At 35.0% G+C, this 27,135-nt stretch overlaps 3 protein-coding genes and 2 long non-coding RNA genes across 11 annotated transcripts; 1 reads left to right on the top strand and 4 right to left on the bottom strand.

The window, feature by feature from the left end:
- Positions 1-8,103: 8,103 nt before the first annotated feature.
- On the bottom strand, positions 8,104-13,315 carry LOC105109846 (putative protease Do-like 14). Of its 2 annotated transcripts, none has more exons than XM_011004691.1 (9): positions 13,258-13,315; positions 13,011-13,154; positions 12,717-12,886; positions 12,292-12,593; positions 11,947-12,010; positions 10,826-10,956; positions 10,246-10,366; positions 9,270-9,362; positions 8,104-8,501 (listed from the first exon to the last, which is right to left on the bottom strand). In XM_011004691.1, the coding sequence occupies exons 1-9, from the start codon at positions 13,292-13,294 to the stop codon at positions 8,316-8,318; spliced, it is 1,248 nt and encodes a 415-aa protein (XP_011002993.1). In that variant the 5' UTR covers positions 13,295-13,315; the 3' UTR covers positions 8,104-8,315. The 2 variants fall into 2 exon arrangements, with proteins under 2 accessions (XP_011002993.1, XP_011002992.1); XM_011004690.1 differs by having other exon boundaries at positions 13,252-13,310.
- A 4,840-nt stretch (positions 13,316-18,155) lies between these two features.
- Positions 18,156-19,992, bottom strand: LOC105109845 (acetylglutamate kinase, chloroplastic-like). Its single transcript, XM_011004689.1, has one exon. The coding sequence runs from the start codon at positions 19,358-19,360 to the stop codon at positions 18,305-18,307; it is 1,056 nt and encodes a 351-aa protein (XP_011002991.1). The 5' UTR covers positions 19,361-19,992; the 3' UTR covers positions 18,156-18,304.
- A 1,489-nt stretch (positions 19,993-21,481) lies between these two features.
- LOC105109842 (uncharacterized) lies at positions 21,482-23,305 on the top strand. Its single transcript, XR_839341.1, has 2 exons — positions 21,482-22,456; positions 22,523-23,305. It is a non-coding gene; the product is annotated as an uncharacterized LOC105109842 (long non-coding RNA).
- LOC105109844 (serine/threonine-protein kinase HT1-like) lies at positions 23,098-27,010 on the bottom strand. Of its 6 annotated transcripts, none has more exons than XM_011004682.1 (4): positions 26,806-27,010; positions 26,415-26,510; positions 24,910-25,923; positions 23,098-23,788 (listed from the first exon to the last, which is right to left on the bottom strand). In XM_011004682.1, the coding sequence occupies exons 3-4, from the start codon at positions 25,827-25,829 to the stop codon at positions 23,449-23,451; spliced, it is 1,260 nt and encodes a 419-aa protein (XP_011002984.1). In that variant the 5' UTR covers positions 25,830-25,923; positions 26,415-26,510; positions 26,806-27,010; the 3' UTR covers positions 23,098-23,448. The 6 variants fall into 6 exon arrangements, with proteins under 6 accessions (XP_011002984.1, XP_011002987.1, XP_011002985.1 ...); XM_011004685.1 differs by having other exon boundaries at positions 26,415-26,490; XM_011004683.1 differs by having other exon boundaries at positions 26,817-27,010.
- Positions 24,116-24,903, bottom strand: LOC105109843 (uncharacterized). The gene is made up of 2 exons (XR_839342.1): positions 24,511-24,903; positions 24,116-24,390 (listed from the first exon to the last, which is right to left on the bottom strand). It is a non-coding gene; the product is annotated as an uncharacterized LOC105109843 (long non-coding RNA).
- Positions 27,011-27,135: the final 125 nt, after the last annotated feature.

Below are 27,135 nucleotides of genomic sequence, written 5' to 3'. Positions count from 1 at the left end.
TTGGAAGAAATTGGGATTGCGATGATATTCTACAAATGCTACATCATTATAGAATCTCCTTCTAATGTAATTATATAGTGTCATTGATTAATGTTAAATACTAGTTTTTTTTAATAAAACACAATATCTGAGAAATTGTTTTTGGATCTTTTTATTTTACTAGGTCAGATCGGTCCAATACATTTAGGTTTAGGTTAAACTCAGTCTGCCTATGAATAGTGGAGACACTCTCTATGTTCACTTCGCAGAACAGTGGAGAGTGTCTCCAGATGAAGGAGAATGAGAAGAGGAAGGGGAGGGGGAAGAGCAGCACCACAATGATGGCTGAGGGACGGTGGAAACGACGAAGGCCGGTCACTCTCTATTGTTCACATGCAACATAAATAGTGGAGAGTGAATTAACTAGATTATTTTTTTCAATAGAGTTCAAATTTAATTTTGTTTTTTTATAACTAAATAAAAAAATATAAATAGCCCTATAATATAATATAATATAATATAATATAATATAATATAATATAATATAATATAATATACATATTTATTTCAATTTAAAAATTTAATATTCAGTTAGTATTAACATATTTATTGTCACGGGGTGCGAGTCGGCACAATGTTGTCTGGCGACGAAAGAGGCTCTTTTCGTGCCTCTTGTGTGAGTTGTTATATGTTGGAAAGGGTTTTGGATTTAATTATAAAATTATGATTAATGTTTAGGAGTCGCCACCTAGTATTATAGTCACTAGGAACCTATGGTCTGCGAGAGTCTGAGTAAGGGACTGGTTGTGCAAGGGGAAGATGCATCATCCCCAGCGCACCTTACCTAAACTAAACTGCATTGTTATTTGATTGTTTTTTCTGAATTGGGTATCTATTGGTCTTTTCTGAGGCTTGAGACATATTTATCTTCATGAGAGAGTCTCTACTTTATTAGGTTAAATCCTAATCATTCAAAAGTCTGAATTTTAGCATCTTATTTATTTTCATCATGTATCTTTAATACCTAATGATGTACTTTATCATGTAATTTTACACCCTACAAATATTAAAGTCTATATCTGGATTAAAAAAATTAGAAAAATATTTTTGAGATGTTGATCAAATCCTAATGGATAATCATAAACTAGTTACGATATCTATTTTTGGATTTTTTTTCTACATGAAAAGGATATAATTTTTGTTTTTTTATCAAAAATATGCTTGGAAAAATTTCAGGATTTGGCCATATGCAAAAAAATATTTTTTTTTCCTTTTTTTGAAAATGGAAATTAATTTAAAAGTTTTTTGAGATTTGTTTTTGAAATTTTTTTGAATTTTTTAATAATTTCAGGGGAAACCGGGTATTTTAATACCGGATTTGTATTTTACAGTGTAAATATACAACTTGATATTATGCAAAATTGATAAAAAAAATATACGAGAAAATCACATTTAAAAAACAATGATTTCATAATTTTTTTTATTTTTTTATTTTAATACACACACACAGAGTACACATATATATAATTCATGTCCTGCATGAATAATAGGACGTGAATTATATTTCACGCCTACTGTTCATGTAGTGAACAATAAGGAGAGGAGGAAGGAAGGAAGAAGAAAATGAAGAAGAAGAAAGGGAAGGGAGGAGAGAGTGGACAACCTATTATGGTGGTGGCGGTCGTCACTGGTCTGGCTGAGGATAGTGGAAGAGCTGTTGACTGGAGGTTGGAGCTGGTTGCAAGTCACGACTAGGAGAAGAAAAAATTACAGAGGAGAGAGAAAGTCATGGTTGCTACTCTGCTGCTGATACGACTAAAAGATTGTTGTCTTCTCCCAAGTGCAGGAGTGTCGAAGTAATAAATAACCCAGCAAGACCGGGGTCGAACCACAGGGAGGTTAATTGTATAAATTATAAAAAACAACAACAACAACAACAACAATAATAATAGTAATAATAATAATAAAGAAAGAGAAGAAGTTGATGATGAGAACTTGAAGATGGAATATTAATGTAAGGATTAAACAATGATAATAAAAAATGTCAAGGTTAGAGGTTCCACTAATATTATGTCAAACAAGTATAGTATAAACTCTTATTATTCAATTGGAATCCACACATAAGTATAGTATAAACTCTTATTATTGAATTGGAAACCACACACAAAGGAGGTTCCAATCAGATTATATATTGTTAACATGATTACATTAGTCATCTTATTCGATTAATGCTAATACTTGTAAATCTCGTCAAGCATTCATGATTATAACTTATGTTAATAACAAATCAAGTTCCTTTCATAGCTCAGGTGTCGGTTATACCATACATTATGGGCTATGAAAGTGCCAAGCATTTGTTGTACCAAGTGTTATACAACATAAATCAAGATTAGTCATTTAACAAGCAAGGTATTAAAGAGTGAACAAGATAACAAATACAAAACATGTAAGTCCATATTAAGTTTACACTATACTTATTCTTACACCATTAGTGTAACCTTTTCACCTTGACAAAATAAACTTATCTAAACATAATGAAAAAAAGAAAGAAAAATAAATAAACAAAATAAGAACATAAATGAGATAAAAGTTAACTAAGGAAATGAAAGGTATAAACTTGATATTAATGAAAGTAAACATAAACATCACAAAAAAATACAAAGAGAGCAAGCAAGAGCATGATCTTGATCTGGAGACCAAGATGTCTAAATGCATGGCAAATGCCTCTTTTTATAGGCCAAAATTGAGAACTGTTGATTTGATGACTAATTGATGAGTGGGTGACCAACTCTTGACTTGATGACAATCTTTATCTTCTTTTGTCTGCCCAAAACGTCATTGATAACGTCAAAATTGGAGCCACTCAAAAACATGAAAGTTGTAGGCAATTGTCTCAGCTTTCTTGTGTAAATAATTTAGCTTATTTGGACTTCTAGAACTCCAGATATGGTTAAAATACTGAACAATGCTTGGGCTGGAGGAAAGATTCGGGCTTCTTTGTTGTTGCTATAATTTGGACTTGAAAATGGCATTTTTAGATCTTGGGCTCCATATGAAAGTTGTAGGCCTATGTCTTACCTTTCTATCTATATAAAGTAGACCTAAATCTGAGATCTATAGCTCCAGATATGACCTAATTATCGAACAGTGTTCCAGTTTGGATTGCACTGACATCTCTTTTCTAATTTTGGTCATCTTTTTGCACTTGCAATTTCAGTTCTTAAATTCATCAATCAATCCTTTTATTTATGTGATAGGCCTGCATTTAAAATAAATATTTACCACAAATTAAAGGTATCTTATATTATTAGATATATTATTATAAAACATGCTTTAGTTGAGTTATTGATACTTCAAGTGCAAAATAATGATATAAAACCATAATAAAAATGCACTTTTAAGTACTAATCAGTCGTCTATGAGGGCTAGATTGATGGAAATGATGGTGTTAAAGCTGGTTGTGGAGGTGGAGGACAGTGTTGATGTTGATACTGCCGGTGCTAGAGAAGAAAGAAAATGAAAATGGTGGTGCTGATGTGTTGATGTCGCTGTGAAGGAAAGGGGAGAAGAAATAAGAAGAGAGGGATAAGTGTGGTGGAGAGGATGGTTGTCAAGCCGGCAGTGGCAGTGGTGGTGGCTGAAGGCCACAATGAAGGGAGAGAAGTGTGGTGGAGAGGATGGTTGTCAAGCCGGCAGTGGCAATGGTGGTGGCTGGAGGCCACAGTGGAGAGAGAAAAAGAAGAAAATTTGCATAAACCGGCAGAAAAACTGGTTTAGTGGCTGACTGTGGACCTGATTTTCTCCTCCCTCAGGCCATGAAATCCACCTCTATTTATAGGCAGTAGAAGAGGGCAATCTTGTCTATATTGGAAAAAAACTTCTGCCCTTGATTCAGTTTGGAAAGATCCCAACCATTGACTCAAAGTAGGTATCATGAGTTGTAAAATCTGTAGACAAAAGTTGATTGAGTTGGCTTCTTTAGGCTATCACTAGAGATGATATGTTATCATTTAGCCTAAACTGATCACACAGAGTTGTAGATAAAGTGCAAAGGATAATTTTCGTATAAGATTTGTCAAATTTGATGGATATTAGGTACATTAAATGCTGCTACAAAGTAGGCAGCTGAATCAGCTTTTGCAAAGGAAAAAAATAAAGATAATGAACAATGTTGATTCCTTTTTTGCCAAAGTTCATTTCGATCCTCCCACTTTTAATTGCTTTCAATTGAATACTAATTAACCTTAAATTTTTTTATATTTAATGCAATTAAACCCCTAATTTCAATCAATTAACTTGGTAAAAATTAAATTTGATCTCTTAAAATTTTAATCTTCTCAATTAAGCCAAAATTAGTGATTAATACTTAAAAGTGCATTTTTATCAAGGTTTTATGTCATCATTTTTGCACTTGAAGTATCAATAACTCATTAACTAAAGCATGTTTTATAACAATATATCTAATAATATAAGATATATTTAATTTGTGATAAATATTCATTTTAAATGCAGGCCTATCATATAAATGAAAGAATTGATTGATGAATTTAAAAACTGAAATTGAGAGGACAAAGAGATGGCCAAACTTAGAAAAGAAATGTCGGTGTAGTCCAAACCGGAATACTGTTTGGTAATTGGGTCATATCTGGAATTGTAGATCTCATATTTAGGTCTACTTTATATATATGGAAAGGTAAGACATAGGCTTATAACTTTCATATGGAGCCTAAGATTTAAAAAGGTCATTTTTCAAGTCCAAATTGTAGCAACAACAAAGAAGTCCAAATCTATCCTCCAGCCCGAGCACTGTTAAGTATTTGACCCATATCTGGAATTCTAGAAGTTCAAATTACCTCAATTTTTTACACAAGAAAGCTGAGATAATTTCCTACAACTTTCATGTAGTGGTTCTAATTTTGACATTATCAATGACGTTTTGGGTAGACAAGAGAAGTTAAGGATGGTCACCAAGTCAGGAGTTGGCCACCCACTCATCAATTAGTCATCAAATCAATAGTTTTCAATTTTGGCATATAAAAGAAGGCATTTGCCATGCATTTAGGCATCTTGGTTTTCACATCAAGATCATGCTCTTGCTTTCTCTCTTTGTATTTTTTGTAATGTTTATGCTTTGCTTTCATTAATATCAAATTTATGCCTTTCATTTCCTTTCACTTACTTAATTAAGTTTTATCTTATTTATGTTCTTATTTTATTTATTTATTTTTCTTTCTTTCATTATATTTAGTTAAGTTTATTATGTCAAGGTGAAAAGGTTACACTAATGGTGTAAGAATAAGTATAATGTAAACTTAATATAAACTTTAATGTTTGATACTAACATGTTTTATATTTGTTATCTTGTTCATTCTTTAATACTTTGCTTGTTAAATGACTAATCTTGATTTATGTTATATAACACTTGGTACAACAAATTCTTGATACTTTCATAGCCCATATTGTATGGTATAACCGACACTTAAGCTATGAAAGGAACTTGATTTATTGTTAACATAAATTATAATCATGAATGCTTGATGAGATTTATAAGTATTAGCATTAATCGAATAAAATGACTAATGTAATCATGTTAACAATCTATAATCTAATTGAAACCTCATTTGTGTGTGGTTTCCAAATAAATAATAAAAGTTTATACTATACTTGTTTGACATACCATTAGTGAATCCTCTAACCTTGATATTTATTGTTATCATTGTTTAATCCTTACGTTAATCTTTCATCTCAAAATTCCCATTAACTTCTTCTTCTTCTTCTTCCTCCTCTTTATTATTATTATTATTATTATTATTATTACTACTACTAGTACTACTACTACTATTACTATTACTATTACTATTATTATTACTATTATTAGAGTTGTTGTTGTTGTTACTATCGTTGTTGTTTATAATTGTTGTTTATAATTTGTACAATTAACCTCCATGTGGTTCGACCCCGATCTTGCCGGGTTATTTATTACTTCGACTCTTCTGCACTTGGGAGAAGACATTAATCTTTTAGTCGTGTCAATTAGGCTCTCAAACTTAATTTTTCACCAATTAAGCCCGAAATAAAATAATTTGACCCATTTAAAGTATAATTAAATCCTTGCACTTAATTAAATCTTTCAATTGGACCCAAATTAATTCTTAAACATAATTAAAATTTAATTTGGCCCATGATTAAATCAATTTGGCTTATTAAAAATTTAATTATGTTATTGGACTTAATTTTTATGCAAATTCATTCAATAATCATTCAATTTGACCTTGAATTTGTATTTTTCTCTATTTTTGCGCATAATAGGGTACAATTAGGCCTTGAATTTCCTCAAAAAAATTACAGCTTGATTTTTTTCTATTTTTGTAGCCTTCTTTTATCTGCTTTCTCCACATTGTCATCCTTTATTTATTTTTTATTTTTATTTTAAAAAATAATTTTTGAGAAATAACCTAGAATTGGGCTATAACATTTATTACCAATTTTTAATATATCTAATTTTAAATTTTATTGAACCAATATATTAAATTAAAAATTAAAAAAATTAACAACATCCATATTTTTTTTACATTAAAAAAAAATCATCCTGGGAATGAAACATATATATATATATATGTACTGCTTTTAAGGATTGGGAAAGTATCACACCACAAATGGTGTGATACTTTCCACATTTATATTTTGCTTGGTATATCTATCCCTAGGTAATTGTCATATATGGGTTTATTATTTTCTTACTTCCTATAATATAATTTAAAAGGTGAGGGTGTTTATGTCATATGTTTATATGTTTTTTTATTTTTTTTGGTAACTATAGGTGTACAGGTCAGCTTACACACATCTCAAGTAATTTCTCAATACTCTAAAGTTAACGATTATATAAACTTTTACTAGTCCTTAGGTTTATAACACTTGAATTGGTGATATTTAAGAAGTAAACTCAAAATCTAACTAGTTAAGTTATATCTTTAATGGTTATCTTTTTTGATGAATTAGTAGACCTGTAGTAAATTTTTTTAAAAAAATATTAGTTTTTTTTAGAGTAACTAATATTTCCTTGGTTTGGGGTTAAAGTGACTAGTTGTAATGCAATAAGTGCAAATATATTGAAAACATAATTTAGAAGTTTGGCTACATCAACGGAGGTGTTCTTGTTTAAGTGGTATGTTTTTTTATTTGCTTTTCGTTTCAGTTGTTCCATATGCTTTCTTGGTTTTCATGTTGTCTTCTTCTACTTGGTTTTGGACAATCTGTGTTGTTGTTACATAAAGAAATTTTATGAATCAAAAAACTTGTAAGCTCTTATAGGTTAGCTTCTCATCCCCTAAAGAAAAAAAGAAATTTTCTCAATGCAGTCTTCTTTAATGAGTTATTTGATCGTGATCAAAATCCTAAAGTTGTGATGCCAAGCAAAATTGAAGTTTAAGTTGTACAAATTTTATCTGCACATATTAAGTAACATGCTAGTTTTCAATTATACTGGTCTGAAAAATATTAGGAAAAGCCTCTACTTTCTCGGTTACGACAATATAGTCTAGCCATCATCGCCATCATGAATTCACTTGTTTCTGTCTGGCCGTGAATTTACAAAGTAGGCAACCTGCACTCGCAAACAAGTTTAATATTTACATCATGTTTTCTAATTAGTTTAAGAAGCAACCATCTGTGATCTACTTCAATAATCTTCACAATAACAAAACATCACCAAATTTAAGGTGTTTTCTGGTTGTTTATAGTGAAAACATAACAAAACATTCATCTTGTCCTAGACATAAAATCACAAAACACCTCGTATTACCACACTTAAATCATTAAAAATGTACTTTGCTTTTTTTGCTTGAGTTGTGTAAAAAACAATAAACACATATTTTAGCAAGTAAACCAGATAGTTTCTCCTTCTAAAGTAATAAACATATGATGGAGCAGCGCCCCGCCCTGTGATACTTGCAGAGAAACAATCCAACACATTAAGTATCAAGCCACGTGGTACTTCTTTGTGCTGCTAAGTCAATTGACTTCCATATAACTGCAGCATACTCTTTATCTGCGGGAACTGGCCAACTGAAAGCACCAAATTGGATTAGATGATAATGAAGCACAAATGGAATACAAAAGGCTCACAAAACCCAAGACAGCAAGGAATAAACATATGAGAGAAACTTGTAGAAAGCTCATACAAATATGCAATCATCCAGTGAGTTAATGTTTACCTAATTATATTTTTAAAAATCAACATGTAGAAAATCAATTGTTTCGGAATATATATATATAGGGACAAGCCTACCCAAAAACATCATGACACCTAAGATAAACCAATTAATAAACTCTCTATTTTAGTGCCACCTTGCATTTCTATACGAAAACCAACATACAAACAAATGAAAAAGGACTTGCCAGTTATAACTAGCAGGTTTTAACTCATCAGCAACCATAGTCAGCTTCACATGCTTGCTGGAACTTGGTCTCATCACAACCACTTCCACGGATTGGCTAGCCCTATTCCACACCATTCTACAAAACTGAAATCATGATGTAAAGATCAAATCAATAGACAGAATTCTAAAAATCACTTGTAAAGAATAATAACTATAAAAGAAACAGATAAACTACTGACAATCTCTAAGAAGCTGTGGAAATTATTATGTGGTGCGATTTCTCCAACTTTTTAATGGCACTTAAGTATTAAGGCACCATAGGAAACCAAAACCTTTTAACCACTTGGATTAAAGTTTGGCTGCACTTATTAGGTATCCCAATAGATGACAAGGGCACTTTGCTCTTTAATAAAGAACATATTCAAAGAATTACACACTGAAGTGTCTTGTATTGTTATATTGTTATTCTTTCTATATATATATATATATATAAAGAGTTTCTATGAGATTTGAGTTATGAATAAGTATATTCTGGAGGTGAGAATATTGTCAAAGTTCATGTAAAAGGATTATTTAAGAATACTCTCCGAGTATTTGATAAAATAAGTGTAATTGTTTGGAAATGAGAGTGTGTGTGTTGTTTGATCTAAAATGTTGGCAAACATAGGAATTAAAGAGTATTTGGCTAGACTTCTAGGAGTATGTTGTGGGAATTAAGTAACACATGGGGCTGTTATGGCCAGCCTTGTAAGGCTGTAAAATGGGCTGTGTAAATATAGCTGCCATGACAGCCCACGTCCATAAAAATATGGGGCTGTTAGCCCACATGCATGTAAATGTGGGTTTCGAGCATACCTACGCGACGACAATAAAGTCCTGCGTGAGATAGCATAAATAAATGCGATTAAATACCTCTAAGGAACATCTAACAACTTCTCCATCACATTCCACTATAATGTCTTTGGAGACTATTCCAGCATGTGCTGCAGGAGACCCTTTCATTACCTAACAAAAAAAACAAAATTAAAAAGGTTGATAAAACAAGCAATCACAAACTGAAGCATATATCTATCATTCAAAACCAGTTACCACGTATTACACATCACCTAAAACTGCAATCGTTACTCATTGATAATACTTAAATACAGTTATGATGAGCTAAGGCCACAAGGGGCGCTTAAGATACTCACCAACAACATAGTTTAAGATTTAGTGTGTTTTTATTAATCTTGAGAGATGTAATTTAATTAGTTAGGTACTGGCTTTAATATATCCTTTAAATCAAACAATCAATATTTATGTATCCACAAGGTGCGCTTAAGACACTCACCAACAAGCTACTCAAGATATCAATATGTCCGCAAGTGAGGTTCTGGTTTAGTGATGGGAGAGGATTGTCCCCTTCCTCCGCACCTGGGTTCGAACCTTACCATACATGTCTGTCACCCCTGCGGTGCCTTACCTGCTCACTGGGCTTGCAGGATGTTCAGTGCGCTGTGGAAATTAGTCGTGGTACGCGTAAGTTAGCCCGGGCACCCCACGTAAATAAAAAAAAAAAATATATCAATATGTCCTTTAAACCAAACTCTCCATGAAACACTAACCAATACAAGCGCAAGTTACCACGCAACTAGAGCCAGTAGATTGGCAACCTATGAGAACCCCAAATTATATTGTTTAGAAGCTGTTGCAGAAATATTTCTCAAAACAGCTATTATTTGCTTCATCAGCATCATAGAAATGAAGGGACATTGGGGAACAAAAGAATGCATACCTCCTACGTGACTAAGCAACGCATGAGCATCTTTCATGGCATCCAGACCACAAATGAAGCAACTAGAGAGCATTTGGAAGAAAAAAGAGAGGGAAAAAAGATGCAAGATCATACGTCTTTAACTATAATTCCATTGCTGATATGAGGGAACTTTTGGATTATTTCCTCCAAAACAGATGCCTTGGCAGCGTAAGAATTGGTCAGGGTCATCCCCAACCAAGGATGACAGACTCCCCTGTGCAGCAATAGAAAAGTATTAGATACACCCCGCCAATCTAAATAGTTGCAAAACCATGCTTAGACCCAATTGCATGTAGAATGAAATTGATAGAGGACATGTTAGGGATTTTCATTACTTTTCTATTATGAAGGAAAGACATTGATAACTAGTTTTATTATTTAATTTTATTTATTTTTAAAATCTAGGGTTTCTTTGGTGCATCTGTATAATTTATTTTTGCCCCCTTTTCTCTTCTTCTTCTCCATCTCTACCCATAACTCCTCTCTTCTATTACCATTTCCCTTCTCCTTTCTGTTCTACATCCGAAATAAATAGCAAATAAAAATAAAGGAACACTTAAAATTAAAGAAACCTGAACCACCTTTACGAGCTCGATGTTTTACAAACCCAAGTCAGAGTATCATGGACAATCTATAAACTGTCATGTACTCAAAACAATCATGTGAACCATACCTGTCTCTCTTTAAAAGCTGCATGCATCTAGAAGCTATGTTGATGGGCAAAAAAGCAGCATAGCCATCATAATGAAAAACAATCCCAATGACCTCTCCATCACAATTTATAAGAGGCCCGCCAATATAAACCTAGCATAAAAGCAGCATTAGTGTCAAGGATTCTTGCATAACAAATACAGCTTGCAAAATAAATTAATATACTAATTTTACAGCACACGCGCACACAAAAAAGAAGAAGAAGAAGAAGAAGAAAAGAGGGTTTTAAGACATAATCCAACATAATTATCCTACTGGCACGGAAAATACTTCCACTCACCCTCAAATCTCTACCCCTCACTTCTTTTACTTGTAAGAAGTAACAAGCCACCGATTATAGCTTTTGTCTTCTTTTTTATGGTAGTGAAGTTCTTTCTTATAGAGAAGATTTTGGAAAATCCTTTTATGTTGAGATCAATGATTTTGTTTAGAGTCTCTTGTTTATTGGAATAGGCAATTCACACCGAACCAATAAAGTGTGTGAGCTTCTTGTTTTTCTGGTGGGATTATCACAACTAGTATAAAAGCCAAGTTTTATTAATTTTTACGAGTAGAAGTGTGTGAGCTTCTTGTTTTTTGGTGGGATTAGCACAACTAGTATAAAAGCCATGTTTATTGTATATTGCACGCAGCATGGGGCATCAAGATCTTCAGTTGAGGAATTGATTCAAGAAAAGGGCAGCGCAATGATAAATTTGTGAGTTTTGACACTTTGAAGGCATGCTTAGGGAAAGTGATAAATGTCAGAAGGTTGTGTTTATGCCTTGACATTTACTTCAACCAAAACACTAGGAGAAGTTTAACAAAATGACAAAAAATCCCTGAGAAAAAAGGAAATTTGTATTCGAAATCTCACTTCATTGCACCCGTTTCCTCCAATAGTGTTTGCGTGCAATTATTCATGCCTCTCAATTATGCATCAAACCCATATCTGATTTAACACTTGGGCCAAGTGTTTAATCTACCAACAGTAAATCCTCGCAGCGCAATGCGCGAGAATGAGTATTGCAATTTCACAACAAAAACCAAGGCGTGCCAAGAATAACTAACATTAAAAATAGATTGACATTATGATGGGATTACATGAGTTGTCTTGCAAGAAGTGTAGAGGAGCTCTTGACAATGAAGCCCGCTGCTCTTATAGATACTGGGATGAGACAAGGAAAGGAAAGAAGCTAAGTGTAAATAACAAGAAAAGAAAAAAAAAAGTTCGTTCATTGCTAGATATCCAAGTGCTGCCACACTAGGGGAAAAAAAGGAAGGAAAGTCAGTAAAAGCGTATGTAGAAGCCATAAATTTTATTTTAGAGATATTTAAAGGTAATGATTTTGAAAGCGTAATTAGAAGTTATGGGTACGCACAAAACGCATTACAGAAAATTGGTGCCAACAAAAAAAACTACTAAAGTCCAAGTTTGATTTTGCATACCTTAACGTGCCAGATTCAACTAGAAGACAATGGCAGGTATGAGTTCGGGCCAAGGCTATTACCTTGTCACCGCCACGGAGCTTAAACAAACTTGAATCTACCGTATGAGGACGAAGGCCAAATGGTTTTGAATCAGTGAGCAGAGGTGTAGGAGTTAGAGGCATCGAAACATCTATGTCTGTGAGAATTGCTGTAGGAAGAGGATAGTCGGTTGTGATTTGAATGATGGCAAGGTTGTAGTGGAAATCATACCCAAGAACTTGTCCCTTCAATGGCTTGCCCTTTGATAAATAAACCTCAACCTGAATGTATTGTATACTAATAAATTTATATGAATTGATGCCTTCTGAAAAAAGATAGTCCAGGCCAGCCCCGGTATACCAAATTAACAAAAAATTAAATTAGCTGGTGAAGATAGGAATTACGGTGATGTCAGGGGCCAAAAAAGTATATCTAGAATAAGCAGGAAATCTGAGAAGGTTAGCAGAAGTGAGGATGGTAGCAACAAATTCACCGCCGCCACCCCCACCACCAATCTCTTGTTTGCACTCACATTCTACGACCGTCCCCGAGCATCTACACAAATTCTTACCACCTGAATTAATTAATTAATTTTGTTAATTATTGTTATCAATCACAAACAAAAACAAAAACAACTCCTCTGTAGTAGTTAAATATTTGTAAGAGCATTCATTAGATTATCATTCATTCATTGATACCTGTGCGGGACAAGAGGCACACAACAGACAGAGAAACCTTGAGAGCAGCTATTTTTGAATCAACATCCACATCTTTGTTCACGCTCCGTACATCAAACATCTTCTCTTCCTCCTCGTCCTCTGTATCCCTCGCCGCACGTTGTACTGTTTTATTAAAAAAACAAAATAAAAATTATATTCAACACCATTACCGACCGAATCTAAATCTATAACTAGCAATTAGGAAGATTTCAGTCAATACCATTACCAACTCGTTGCCGCTTAGAAGAGGTAGCAGACTCCATCGTTACTTTTCAGTATTTCCCTTGACGCGGGGGATCCTCTATTATATATATATATATATATATATATATAATTTGCTAGGATAGTTCCGGCGCTGTATGAGTCTTGGGGAATATATTGCTATTAAAATTAATTAATCAGGTCAAACTTAAAAATTTTGTGCTTTTTTAAATTAAGTTTTATTTAAAAAAAAAAAACCTTGCTTAGCCGAGGATTAAACGGAGTCTTATAAACTGCAAGCAACATTTCCTGAACAACAATTCATTAAAGGTAAATTTTTTATTAAAAAAACATTTAGACAAAGTAAAAATATTTTATATATAATTAAGGAAAAATATATTAAAAATCTTTAAGAACATAAATTTTATGTATATGGCTCAGTTAAGAAGCCCTGCCCGCGTGGCTAAACTAAGCAAACTAAGCACATGTAGAGCCTCGAGGTCAGGTCATCTTTGACTTTCAAGAATTCTGTCAGATATAAATATATATATATAAATAAATATATATATATATATTTGACAATTTTGCAATTGTTTTTTACCCCTCTATATTTGATATTTAAAATTATAATTTACATGTAAGATATTTTTAAATAATAAATAAACTAGTTTTTGTAATTTTATTATTTAAAAATAATATAAAAAAATCTTTCTTGTGTTGGATTTGATAACTAATTTATTAAAGTTATTAGAATTTGATTTACATCTAAAAAAACACCAAAATTTTATTTTATTTCTTTTTAATATTTGAGATTTTAAATTTATACGTATGATGTATTTCAAATAGTAAATGAAATAACAGTTTTTTTCTATTTTATATATTTTGGGCTTTATAATAGTTAAGAGGTGTTTTTTTTTTTTTACATAATCAATCATGTTATCTAGACTATATAACTAATTAAGGTTTTTAGTAATCAAAATACAAAACAATAACACTAATTTCATTTTTGATGATACCAATCGAGGTGGATATTTGTCACGACACCACAAACATATAACAATATTATTATTATTATTATTTATTAATATTGTTGTTCGGGTCAGTTTGTGTAAAGCTTAACTAATCTTTAACTAATCTCATGACCTCTAAAGTTAATGACTATGTAAATATTCGGTAACTATTATATTAGCAATTATAAGAATCAAACTTAAAATCAAAAGAAAAATAAACATCTTAGTCCAAATTTTTACTATTAGACTGCTTATTAAATGATTACATATAATAATATTATTACTTTAATTATTGTTACCTTATTTATAAGCATCGAGCATTTGTGTCATGTTTTTATTATTATTATTATTATTATTATTATTATTGTATTGTGCTTGATGCATGAACACATTGAGATTTTATTTGGGTGGGAAGTATATTAAAGGCTAATTAGACATGAAAAGGGTTGGATTAGGCTTTGCTTTACAAGTTTCGGTTTGGCTTGCCATCGGATCTTCACTTCTCATCATGCATTCCATACAAATAAGTTTCTCCTTGCCATCTTAGTGTTCAGGCTAGCACTCCACCATTGGTGATGGAGAATTTAAGCCCTTGCATGCACTTGTTTTCTTCTTCTTCTTCTTCTTTCATTTGTTTTATCATCCCCTAGATTTCCCTTTTATATGTGTATTAGCTGGATGCATGATCATGTGATGCCCTCGCATGATCTGGCTTGTGATGGGCCAAAGAAAACAGTGGTAAATTAAGAATTAAAAAAAAAAAACACACAGAGAGAAGAGGGCATTATATATTGAAGGAGAAGATGTTGGAGGGAAAGTGGCGCGACTCTCATGTCAGTTGCAATTAAAATGGCGGTTCTAGTGGGGATTATTCAAAAAAAAAAAAAAAGCCCGAACAAGGATGGGAATAGTAGACAGACAAAAGAAAAATAGAGAGCAGAGGGCCGGGCACATTGGAGAAGAAGACGTTGCCGGGAAAGAGGGTTGATTTTGCACTGGCGATGATTTATTAAGGTGGTAGCAGTGATTCATCCATAAGGTGGTTTTTTATTAGAAAAATCCAACTAAACGGAAACCTTTCATAAATAATCAAAACTAACCAGAAATTAGTTCAAACTCATTTAGTTTTGGTTCAGTTCAATTAGATTTTTAGAGAGAAAAACTATCAAAATCTAGCATTTTCATGGGTTTTTTTAGTGAGCTTTTTTTTCCTTTTTTGCAACAACATATATAAATATAAATGTAATCATAAGAATTTCTTTTCTTCTTTTTTTTAGTCTTGGTGTTCAAGCTAGCACTCCTCCATTTTTTTTTTTCCAGACACACACACACACATATATGTATGTATAGATGTTCAATCAAACTTCCAGTAGCTCTATTGACTCCCCAAAACGTTCATTGTATGATGGTTATTTGCTTCTTAAATAACATGAATATTTCTTTATTTAATCAGCTCCCTCTACATTGAATGAGGCAGTCTATCAACCTCATTTTACCTAGAGATGAAACTCGCTAACGATGATCTGTTATCTCTCACTTTGATCAACGAATCCTCCCATGTTGCTGGGATGCATGCGTCACTAGCATCATTTTCCCCTCTTTTAGTTTGGTTCTGCTTTGTTCCATCTTATTTACACTCTGTTGCATCCTCTGTTTCTGTTTTCAATTCATTTTCTTAATACGTTGACAAAATAGATTAAATGTTACTCTTAACAATGACAGCTTACGCATTACAAGAAACCCATATCCCTAGCAAACTATATGTGTTCCCAAATTCTGCATCTTCTCACTGAGATTTGCATGGATGCATTGTCATTACTACTCCATAGCCCTTTTTTCATCCATTTTTTCTGTCTTCTGTTGTGGTTACAGTTTGCATTAACAAAGGGCGTCGATTTAGCCGATTTTTAATAGGTTTTAACCCATTACCGTCTTGTTTGTCCAGGTCTCAAACTCTAACGGCATAGAAAAACGAGATTAATGAATCTAATCTTGCTGTGACGAGACATGCTCTCTCCAAGCCATCCCTCGCAAATGTTTTTTTTCCCCTCACTTATATACCATTTCTATGGTCTTTTACAGGGGGTGGCTGTTTGATTGACAATCTTGCTATGCCTTCCTTTTAATTTACGAATGATAGGAATATGTAAAATTGATTTTCAGAGGTGACATCTTTCATTTTTATAAACAGAGAGGGCTTGTGATTCATGGAGGAGTTGATTCAGTGTTTGGGAGGCATTTGCAGGCTATCTTCATCATTCTGGTCTGGATGCATGACTGTTTCGACCAGCAGCATGAGACCAACCAGCTGTTACGATCCTGTTGTGTTCCAGTTGTTTGATGAAATCAATGAACATGTATTAAACGTTTTCTTTTCATCTGCAATTAGAAGTCCACTAATGCAGGTGGAAAATAGTGCGCTTCGACTTGAATAAAAAATGGGCAGCTAAATTTGATCATGTTGAGTTTTCTTGTTTAGTAGGTATGCTTCAAGACTTAAAAGTGAAATGCTCAAATTAGCTTCGTCTAGACATACCAATCAAGGAAATACAAGTAACAATCCAATACAATCAATTCCTAAAAGTCACAAAAAACGCTGAAAGAGACACGAAGACATAAACGGTACCAAACTAGACATTGAAAACCTTCAACAACAGAGGCGACCGTTTAACCTTGAATCATGATCCTATACTTGCAAGTCCCGGTAGATGGGTCATTGCTTGTAACAACAGAAAGATTATTTGGGAACCTGCAAGCGCTTTCAACTGTCAAGTACACGAGTTTTTTCGAATTGATGTTTTCATAAATCTGCTAACTTCTGTCAATTTCTACAGCAGATTGTGTTCGTAATTATTCTCTTATGTGTTTGACTTGCCCATTTGTACAGAGAGATGATTCAGCATGGGCCCTATACACAAGAGGTGGATGTGTATAGCGTTGGGAGCTCATAACTGGTTTGCTTCCCTTCCAGAACATGACAGCAGTGCAGGCAGCATAGTTGATCCCAAATGCTTGTCTCCCTGTGCTGAGTGAAGTCTCCAGGATCCATATGGTATTACAAATATTTCCATAGTTGATCCGGCGAGAGGCTGCCAAAACCAGCAGAGGTTCAAGCCAATAGAAATGCACCTTTGGAGTATGCAAAGGAAATAACCAGTCTTTAAAGGAAAATCCTGTGGGCGAAAGGAGTAGATTTTTTACGTTGATTTGGTCAAAATATTGGGGCAACCAAGCAGTACTAATTGTTAGACGAATAGATATCACTGCTATTTAAGCTTAATTCCACTTGACCACAGAATCTAATTCCAGAAGTGAGATGAAAAATGACCGGAACTAGACGGCTATTTTCTGATACTCTGCAGTGCAGTTACTCCTCGTCTATTCACACACAATGATTCTGCCATTAGCAACAAATCTTTTAACATGCACCACAGAGTTTTTAGTTCACTGCTAAACCTCAAACCAATCTTTTTACACGCTCCGAATCCAATGCTCTAAATCATAAAAACGATACCATATGATATGAACCCAGAGTTGTCAATAACTCACATATTCTTATCCCTTTTTGGAACCAAAGAATAAGGAGTAATGGCTGTCTGGAACAATTGTTGATAATCGCAATTCGCTAACTAAATTACTGTAGAGAGCACCGGAACGGGGTCTCCGGTTCAATGTTGACCTAAGGCATGTCCGGATCCGGTCATGTAGGTGATCAGATCTCGGAGGCACTGACTCAGTCATTTAAGCATCAGGCTCAACATCAAACAGGTGTCTTTTGAACGCCTTCAAAGTCGATGGAGCAATTGGTTAGAATTTACAGAAATGAGCAAGAACACCAGCAAGTCATCCAGTTAATCAAACACAACTCAAGATCACTAATTGCTTGAGTCATCAAATCAATCAATTACCATTGACAAGCAAAGAAATAAATTTAATAGAAACCCATCAAGCAAAAACAACAAACATCAAAGAAAAACTTCACTTGATAAGTACAGAGCTTTAGCATTGAGTCATTATTCTTCCACAATCAAACAGACAAACAACCAAAAACAGAACAGTGGGTTAGCCAGTAATCATAGTACCAATGCCTTCTTCAGACATAATCTCATGAAGCAAAGAATGTTGTACTCTTCCATCAATAATACTAGCAGTTCTAACACCTTGACCAAGTGACGCCACACAACAATTCACTTTTGGTATCATCCCACCTCCCACTTTCTTCTCTTCAATCAATTTCTTCACCCCCTTTATATCAATCTCCCTCACCAAACTCCCTGGATCATCTTTGTTTTCAAGTATCCCCGCCACATCAGTCAGCAATATCAGCTTCTCCGCCCCCAATGCCGCAGCCACCTCCCCTGCCACAGTGTCAGCATTGATGTTATAAGAATGACCCAACTCATCCGCCGCCACAGACGCGATCACTGGTATATGCCCGTTATTAACAAGAGGCTGCAAAATAGTGGGGTCTACGCGTGCAACCTCTCCAACAAACCCCAGTTTAGCAGAGTTAGGAGTTGGTTTGGCCATAAGAAGGCGGCCATCCATGCCAGAAAGGCCAACCGCGGTGGCACCAGCCTTATTGATCAAAGAAACAAGGTCTTTATTGACCTTTCCAACCAATACCATAGACACAATCTCCATGGTCTTGGCATCAGTAACGCGGAGACCCTCATGGAAGAGAGGCTCAATGTTGAGGAGTTTTAGCCAGTGGTTGATTTCTGGGCCGCCACCATGGACTAAAACAGGGCGGAGACCAACACAGGAGAGGAGGACAAGGTCGCTCACAACACAGGCTTTGAGTTCAGGTTGTTTCATGGCAGCGCCACCATATTTGACGACAACGGTTTTGCCCCTGAATTTCTGGATGTAAGGTAGGGATTCTGATAGTATGTCTACTCGGAAATGGTTGGAAGAGGTGGTGGAAGTTGGGGTAGCGGTGGTTGTAGCAGAGGAGGAGGAGGATCTTACGGTTAGAGAGTGAGAGTGGGAGTGGTGGCGAGATAAAGGGAAGGAAAGGGTAGTTGGGGTTTTGAGGAGGGTAGAGTATTTAGAAGAAGAAGAGAGAGAAAGGGTGGGTGTTAAAGGTGATGGTGATAAATTCAAGGATTTGGCCATCTTCTTCTTGTATTGGGCACTTAGCCCTGCTGCACGTAAGAAGTGAAGAAAGCAGAATGACTAGAGGGGGCTGCAAGGAAAACGATGAGCGAAGGGGGTTTTGGTCCTTCCGTTGTATTTATAGGACAAAACGGGAATCATCAAGCCAAGTCTGAATTTAATTGCATTATTGGCTGCCTCCTCATCTCCACGTGCCTTCTCACATCTTGTCTTTTCACCATCATCACTCTTTTTCTTTGGTTTAGGGTTCTGATCTCACTGGGCATAACTAGTTTTATTCGCCACTCTGCTTGTTAGTTTTGGATTCGAACCTGGAAAAATTGTCTGTGAAGAACAAAAAAAGAGACTTACTCTCGAATATGCAAAGACTAGCTCCATAACACCTTGACTCCTGACCTCAAATTCGTGAATTTAAAACAAGACTGTTTAATGTTGACCATTCCAATGTAGTGCTCGAGTGGCTCGGGGCTATGGCTCACTTGAGCTCATTTGCCTGACCAGTCCTATCTGAGGCCGCCATGACTGAGACACGACATTATGAATCAACCTCTACCCATCTTCGTGCCCACATTTAACAGTTTGACTCGTGCATACCAGATTGAGCCTTTCTTGTTCTTGCAAACACTTCAATCCTCTGCGTGCATGGTGGTTCATCACCTAGCAGCCGTCCATTTTTCTGCAGATCTTACACCTGTGATCTTTGGTTTCTATATGGTACAACAGCAAAAGATGGGAAAGTGGGAAAATCTAATAAGAAATAAAAAAGATGCCTTTCTTTTCTTGAACACAACTAGAGTTCAATAATTACATGATCTACACTACTGTAAATAGCAATTTGAGGATTTTGATAATGACGAAACATTTAATAGAAACCATTGCCGACAAAATCGTCATCCTCGCCACTACTGTAAGATTGAAGCAACTAGCTACTATATATCATCATAATCCTCTTGACCATCCCTTACAAATATACAATCGAACTTCTACATGAACTTATACAATGAGACGGAATTATAGTATAAAAGACAAACTTTAAAAACTAATAAGATAAAATTTTCAATTAATTAGAATAATTAGGAATAAATTTAAAAAATTAATTAAAAATGGATAAAACAAAAAAAGAATAAAAACTAAATTTAACAAAAAAAAAATAGAATAATAATTGCAAGCAATCTAATTATTGGGTAGAAATTCTGTAATGATTGTAGCTGCGGCAATATATCATGGTAGAATGTGGCTTGTGTGGAGATCACGTGCATATGGAGTATTCAAATCTCGCGTGCATCAACGTGTTTTCTTTTAACGGTTTTTTAATAATATTTTGATATTAAAAAATAACAAGGTATAAGAATAAAAAAACTTTGGTGAAAGAGTTTAGTTGGTTTTATAGTAGTAAAATAATTTTATTATTTTAAAAAAATTACAAAAAAAAAGACCAAAACACCTTGATTGAATGATAAACTTTTTTTTATTTTAAGGTTAAATTAATAATTTTATTGTGACAAAAAAGAAAATGACAAGTCTAGCCTTTTATAATTTGTAAGAGATAATTGTATTATAATGAAAAAAATCACCTAACCTCCTATACATGGTTAGAAGATTTTATGGTTCAAATTTCATCATTATATTACTGTAATGAAATAATGTTTAATATATCCTCTGCTGCACAATAAATATTTCCCTTCTAACTTTAATTTTCTTTTTAATTTAATTATTATAAATTTGACACTAGAAAATAGAGACCATGCCCGGCCCAATCCAGATTTACAAAGCAAAAGCTCAAGGGAATCGTGTTTGTATCAAAGAGTGACTCTTGATTAGCTTAATTACAAAGATTAGCAGCAATTTCTAGATTTAATTACAATATAGTTGTTTAGTAAGTGTTGATCATGTTTAATTTAATAATAATATCATGTTTGGTAATCCTCTTTAAAGTTTCCAACATCGTATATAAAATTACTTTTATTTTTTAAAATAAAAAAATCAAAATAAATTAGATGAAATAGACGAAAATGATTAATTTATAAAGGATATAGGGATTAAATAAAAACTAAATTAATAAATCACAAGGAGATAAAGGAAGGCAGTTGTTCGTAACCAAAAGCGCATTGTACAAAACGAAGTTCCAACCAGCACGGTATTCACGTGAACGACTGAAAGGGGCGGGTTTTTGGCCCTGGAGACCTCGTCACTAATTCATGCCTATCCACTCCATTCTCCTTCCATAGCTAGATCGCTAGATTGCCGTTGTAATAAACCCTAGATCCCTTATCTTCAACCACTAGATCTTTCCTCTTTGAAATACTATCCTCCAAATCACAATGTATCCGGATGATGCTCGATCCTATGATGCAGGAGACGATCATCCATCCCTGGATGCTTCTGAGATACCCAATTTTTTTCAGAACCATGGTGCCCCCTGTTGCTCAAATCTATAATGTTTTTGAATCTGGCACGCCATCCTTGTTTGCTGCTGGTGTTGTGATCTCACCTTATGGCCACATCCTTACTATCAACACTAACACCGGCACCGACACTAACAGAACTGGAATGCATGTTTGTTTTAAAGAAGATGATGAAGGATTCAAGGCGGCTATCTGTCATGAATATGCTGATCATCCTTTTTTATTGCTCAAGTTGGAGTCAGAGAGGGACTTTCCCTATGCACGCCTCGCTACCTCTGCAGCTGTACAAGGCAGTGAGATTCATTTTATTCATGTCTTTTTTAATAATGTGTATTCATGTCTTTTTTAATAATGTGTGTCGATATCTCAAAGGAATGGTTTCATGTCCAAACAGAAACTTGTCTTCTTTTATCATGAGTAAAGAAGTGCAACAAATAGTTGCACCTAGCATTAAGCATGCTTATCACACGAGAGTTCCGATACAATTTGTGGAGGTAGGAGCTATTTATGGCAGCGAGCATGTGTGTGGCACCCATTCTTTAGCAAGAATGGGACTGTTGTTGGCATCTACTGTTTCAGTGCCTTTAATCTAGCTTATGGATTTAATCTGGATTACCTGGAGACGATGTCTCCTGCTTGGGAGGAAAAGATAACCGAGTGTCAACCAGCAAGGCGGACCAAACTTAACTCCGTGAGTTCTTAATTAACTCAATGTGTTTGTAGCATTGTATTTTAATTCAAGTGTTTATATGTTTAGGACGGATTGGCCTCCGGTTCTCAATCTGAGGGGCAGCGTGCTATGTAAGCTGCGGCGGCTGCTGTGGTAAGCTGCGGCGGGCGGCGGGTGACCAATTCATCATATTGCTACCAAAACACCTACTTTTAGTATGACTGGTCTCTGATGCTTGTTATTGATGTTCATTTCCTGTTCCATCCATGCCTTTTCTTTTGTATTGCAATACCCACCCCCAAAACCCCCTTTTCTGTCCTGGCGTCTGTGTTACTGGTCTTTAGTTTATGTTTAACTGGCAGCAAATTGCATTTTAACCCCTTTCTGGTTTGGGAGGGTATTCCTGAAAAACCAGAAACTATTGAGCCATTGTTACTGAAAAACTGGACATGACTGTCCTACAGGCTTCAATTTACAAGCAAAACGATTTCGGGTCCTAGAGACTTCCAATTTACAAGTATAATACAATACAGTTCATCCCTGTAAAGTGTACACATGCCAACTGACTTGAGAACAATTCCAGCTCCCACGCTAATAGGGCAGAGTGGTTATGGAACTGATAAGCAAAGGAGGGAACGAGTAAAGGGGGGGAACTTGAAGCATTATTAATCCAAAGAGAACCTCTGCGTTTGTTATATAAGATAACAACAACAAACAACAATGAAAATGGCAGGTACATATATATATTTATAGCTACAGAGGGAGGATATTCCAATGCTCCCCCACTACTACAGCTTCGAAACCATGACCTTCAACCACGCTACTCCATTACAATTGACACCAAACACCAGGAACCATCCGGTCTAAATGGTCAACTTTTCCCTATCTGGAAAAAGAAAAAAAAAATACTGATACATACACAAACATAAAATTCATCCATACAGCTTCGGTTTATATTTCGTTTTTTCATTTGTATGCTCTTTACGATCTGCTATCAGGTCTTATGTTCTGGATCAGTCAACTGTCATGGGTTGATTCATGCAACATCTGAAACGTGCCTTGCGCACGGTGGTCAAGATCTCAGTCTCAGCATTCTCCAGCATCTTGACGATCTCGGTGAAGGGGGGACGGACTTCAGGACTGGTATCCCAGCAGCGCGTCATGATGTCACTCAGCACAGGGAGACAATCATTTGGTATAACTGGCCTTACCCCCTTGTTCACAACAGCAAATGCTGCCTGCACTGCTGTCATGTTCTGGAAGGGAAGCAAACCTGTTATGAGCTCCCAAAGGACAATCCCAAAGCTATACACATCCACCTTTTGTGTATAGGGCCTGTGCTGAATCATCTCTCTGTACAAATTGGTAAGTCAACCACGTAAGATAATAATTACAACCACAATCTGTTGTCGCAATTGACTGAAGTTTGTAGATTCAAGGAAACAGCGATTCAGAAAAACTCGTATAATTGACAGTTGATGGAACTAAGAAGATAAAACTCACTGTAGTGCTATAAATGAGCACAATAATTGATATCCTAGAGCATGCAGCAAAATCCAATTAATAAACATCAAATTCCCCTTCAAGAAAAATATATTTAAGCACAAGGAACTTCCACGTGTACAAGCATAAATGTTACTTATGGCAGCATGCATGTCTATCAGAAAAACAACATCTATATGATAGTTTATAAAAAGCATGGCCTCAAAACCATGAGGCGCTGAATAAAAGGGTAGAAGTCTTTTTTACTTTGTTACATAAGATTCAATGTTCCCAAGAGAGAGACAGGAATGAAATGAGATTTCCAATCTAAATCTCTTTCCTGGTCTTCTTGTAGCGTCCCACAAATGACCAAAAAAAAAAAACCCACCTCATCTGGATGGTGCTTATGTAAAGAGATTTAGGTCAAGCTTGTTTAGCCAGCCACAAATCAGAAATCTAGGAATAGCCATTCCCTGTAAAGAAATCTAGCCCCAAAACATAATGCCTGCCACATGACTTGGTTAAATTTAAACTGGATGCTGAATTAATTTGATAAAAATGGATGCTGCTTCACTTGCCAACATCCATGGAACTAAAAACCGTTGTGCTGAATTAATTTGCAAAAAGAGAGATCCAGGTAAGACAAGCTATAGACAAAGAAACACAACATTGTGCACAAGAATGAAAAGGGATGGAATGACACACTTTCTTAGAATGCCTCTCTCATTTATTATCAATGTTTCATTCCTTTATTTAATCAACAACACCACCATACAGAGGGAGAAAAGCACCATTTCCTAAAAAACTTATGAGTACTGCCATATGTGCAGAGATAGGTTAATCATTCAGTAAAGGAAAAGAATTGACCATGTAAAACATATCTATCAGAATTAGGACAAAAAAGTTCATCTGGCTACAACAGAAATATGCATAACAATCATAAAATAACACAGAGAAAGGAAACTCAATGCATGGAAGGAGTAGGGACTTACGGAGCCATCCAACGGTATGTCCCAGTTTCTGGTGTCATCCCCTCAGTCTGCACCTCAATTCGTGCGACACCAAAATCAGCAATCTTTATAGATTTATCGGCTGAAATCAAAAGGTTATCTGACTTCAAATCCCGGTGTATAAATCCAAGTGCATGAACATAAGCCATTCCCCTTGCAACATCTAGTGCTTGCTTAACAGCCAATTTCAATGGCACTGCCCGATTTTGCCTCCTTGTCAGAAACTGCCTAACTGACCCTCCCTTAGCATATTCCGTCACAATACACCAAACCATGGGCTTACGGCAGGCACCAATAAACCGCACGATGTTTGGGTGCTTTAAATTTGCAAGCATCATAACTTCTTGTTGGAACTGCTGCTCCATCACTTGTGCCTTCTCTGGGCTATTTTCTGGCCTCTCTAATATCTTAATTGCAACATCCTCCCCATTATACGTGCCTCTATATAGCTTTCCAAAAGCACCTTGGGCAAACGCTGTACCCATATTGAGTTTTCTCAAATCAATCGTCCATTCATCGTAATTCTGCAACCCCTCAGTTGGATACTTAGGATTCATCAATGCTTGAGCTAACGCATCATCATTTAGTGCATGGGTGACCTTCCCTGGACGAAACACACTCTGTCCCACTGTCCCACTATAGTTGTGATGATTGACAGGTTTTAAACCTGGATGGCTTAAGATGTGGGTTAAAGAATCACTGGATCCCACACTACTATTATCCACTGACATTGAGACAGATCCACCGGCATTGCTTGTTTGTAAACTGTCTATGGACATGTTGGTACCTTCACCAAGTTTTTGGTAAAACCCTTGCGTGAAATCATAGTAGTTGTTCTCATTGTTGGTATTTCCTCCTATGATTCCAGTAAATTTTGGCCCTTCCACCATTTTTCCAATCATGAATATTCGTCAAAATGAACTCAACAATACCCAATTCTTTTTATCCAAAATTAGTCAAGCTCATTAAATGGGCAGCATCTCCACTAAATGGACCCTATAAACACACAAATGAGGACTTTTAAGCTATGATCAACATCAAACGACAATGAACAGTTAGTAATGCTATCATTTGAAACGTGTTGCATGCACTAATTTTCTTAGTATTCTTAGAAATGGTTATCTATCATTTATGGTATTACAACATCATCAAAAATCTTTTACACGGTTCTAAGATTATGTGGGGGCATCATCAAAAATCTTCTACACGGTTCTCCCAAGGACAACCCACAATTATTGCCAGATAAGATCACAACAGAACATAAAAAGAAATAAATGTTTTGAAAACCTAATCTTGTAGTGATGGTTAGGAAGTAATAAAATGAAACAAATTGACACGTAACAGTGAAATCGTTAACCAATCTCCACTGAAACAGAGCAATTTGGGAACCTATTTGGGGGCAAATGACCTAAACTAATTATACCAGAAAGCTAATATAGAAACATAATAATAAGAAAAATTACATTTCTGAAATGATAAGGTGATACCTTTGCAATGATTGAATGAATTAATGAAAACTGAAACTCCTCAAAGAGATTCAGCTATCCCGATCCTAGACTCTATCTGTGACGAAAATATCATAGCTGTTACAGTCACATACAAAGATACAAACTTTCACATGTCAAGACCCTGAAAATCCAAACCCATCAAGCCAGCGAAACAACTAATTGAGAAAGACTTAAACGGAAAAAAATTGAGCTGAAATATGACAAATTCAACTTCTAAAGACTAAATTTGACAAATTCAAAGCTTAGAGCTTTATATATGTGTAAGAGGCCCAGAGATTAAAACCAGGGTCTGACAGATATTAGATCAGGTAATTTAAAAGAAATCAGGAAAGAGCACCAGTGAAATAGATAAAAAGAAATGGTTGCATACCTCTTACCCACCTGATGGTTACTAGTAATTAGTGAAAGGAAGGAGGGGTCATCAACAGTAGCAACAATGTGTGAATTCAATTCTTCAGCTGCCTTTTACTATAAAGAATCACAAAGTAAAAGAAGAAGAGCAAGGATAGGAGGAGGAGGAAGAAGACAAGATGTTTAGATATGAACTACAACAACTACAGAGAGAGAGAGAGAGAGAACAGTCTTCCCTTTGCATTTACTTTCAAAGTCTCAGTTTTTATTTATTTGTTTTATTTTTTTTAATTTCTCCAAGGACACAAATGTCCTTGAAATTCTTGTGAAAATACTTTACTGCCCTTTC

Source organism: Populus euphratica, unplaced genomic scaffold (assembly GCF_000495115.2).
Source record: "Populus euphratica unplaced genomic scaffold, PopEup_1.0 scaffold278.1, whole genome shotgun sequence".
NCBI classification, from domain to species: Eukaryota; Viridiplantae; Streptophyta; class Magnoliopsida; order Malpighiales; family Salicaceae; genus Populus; species Populus euphratica.
This window is presented reverse-complemented; position numbering and strand designations above follow the sequence as displayed.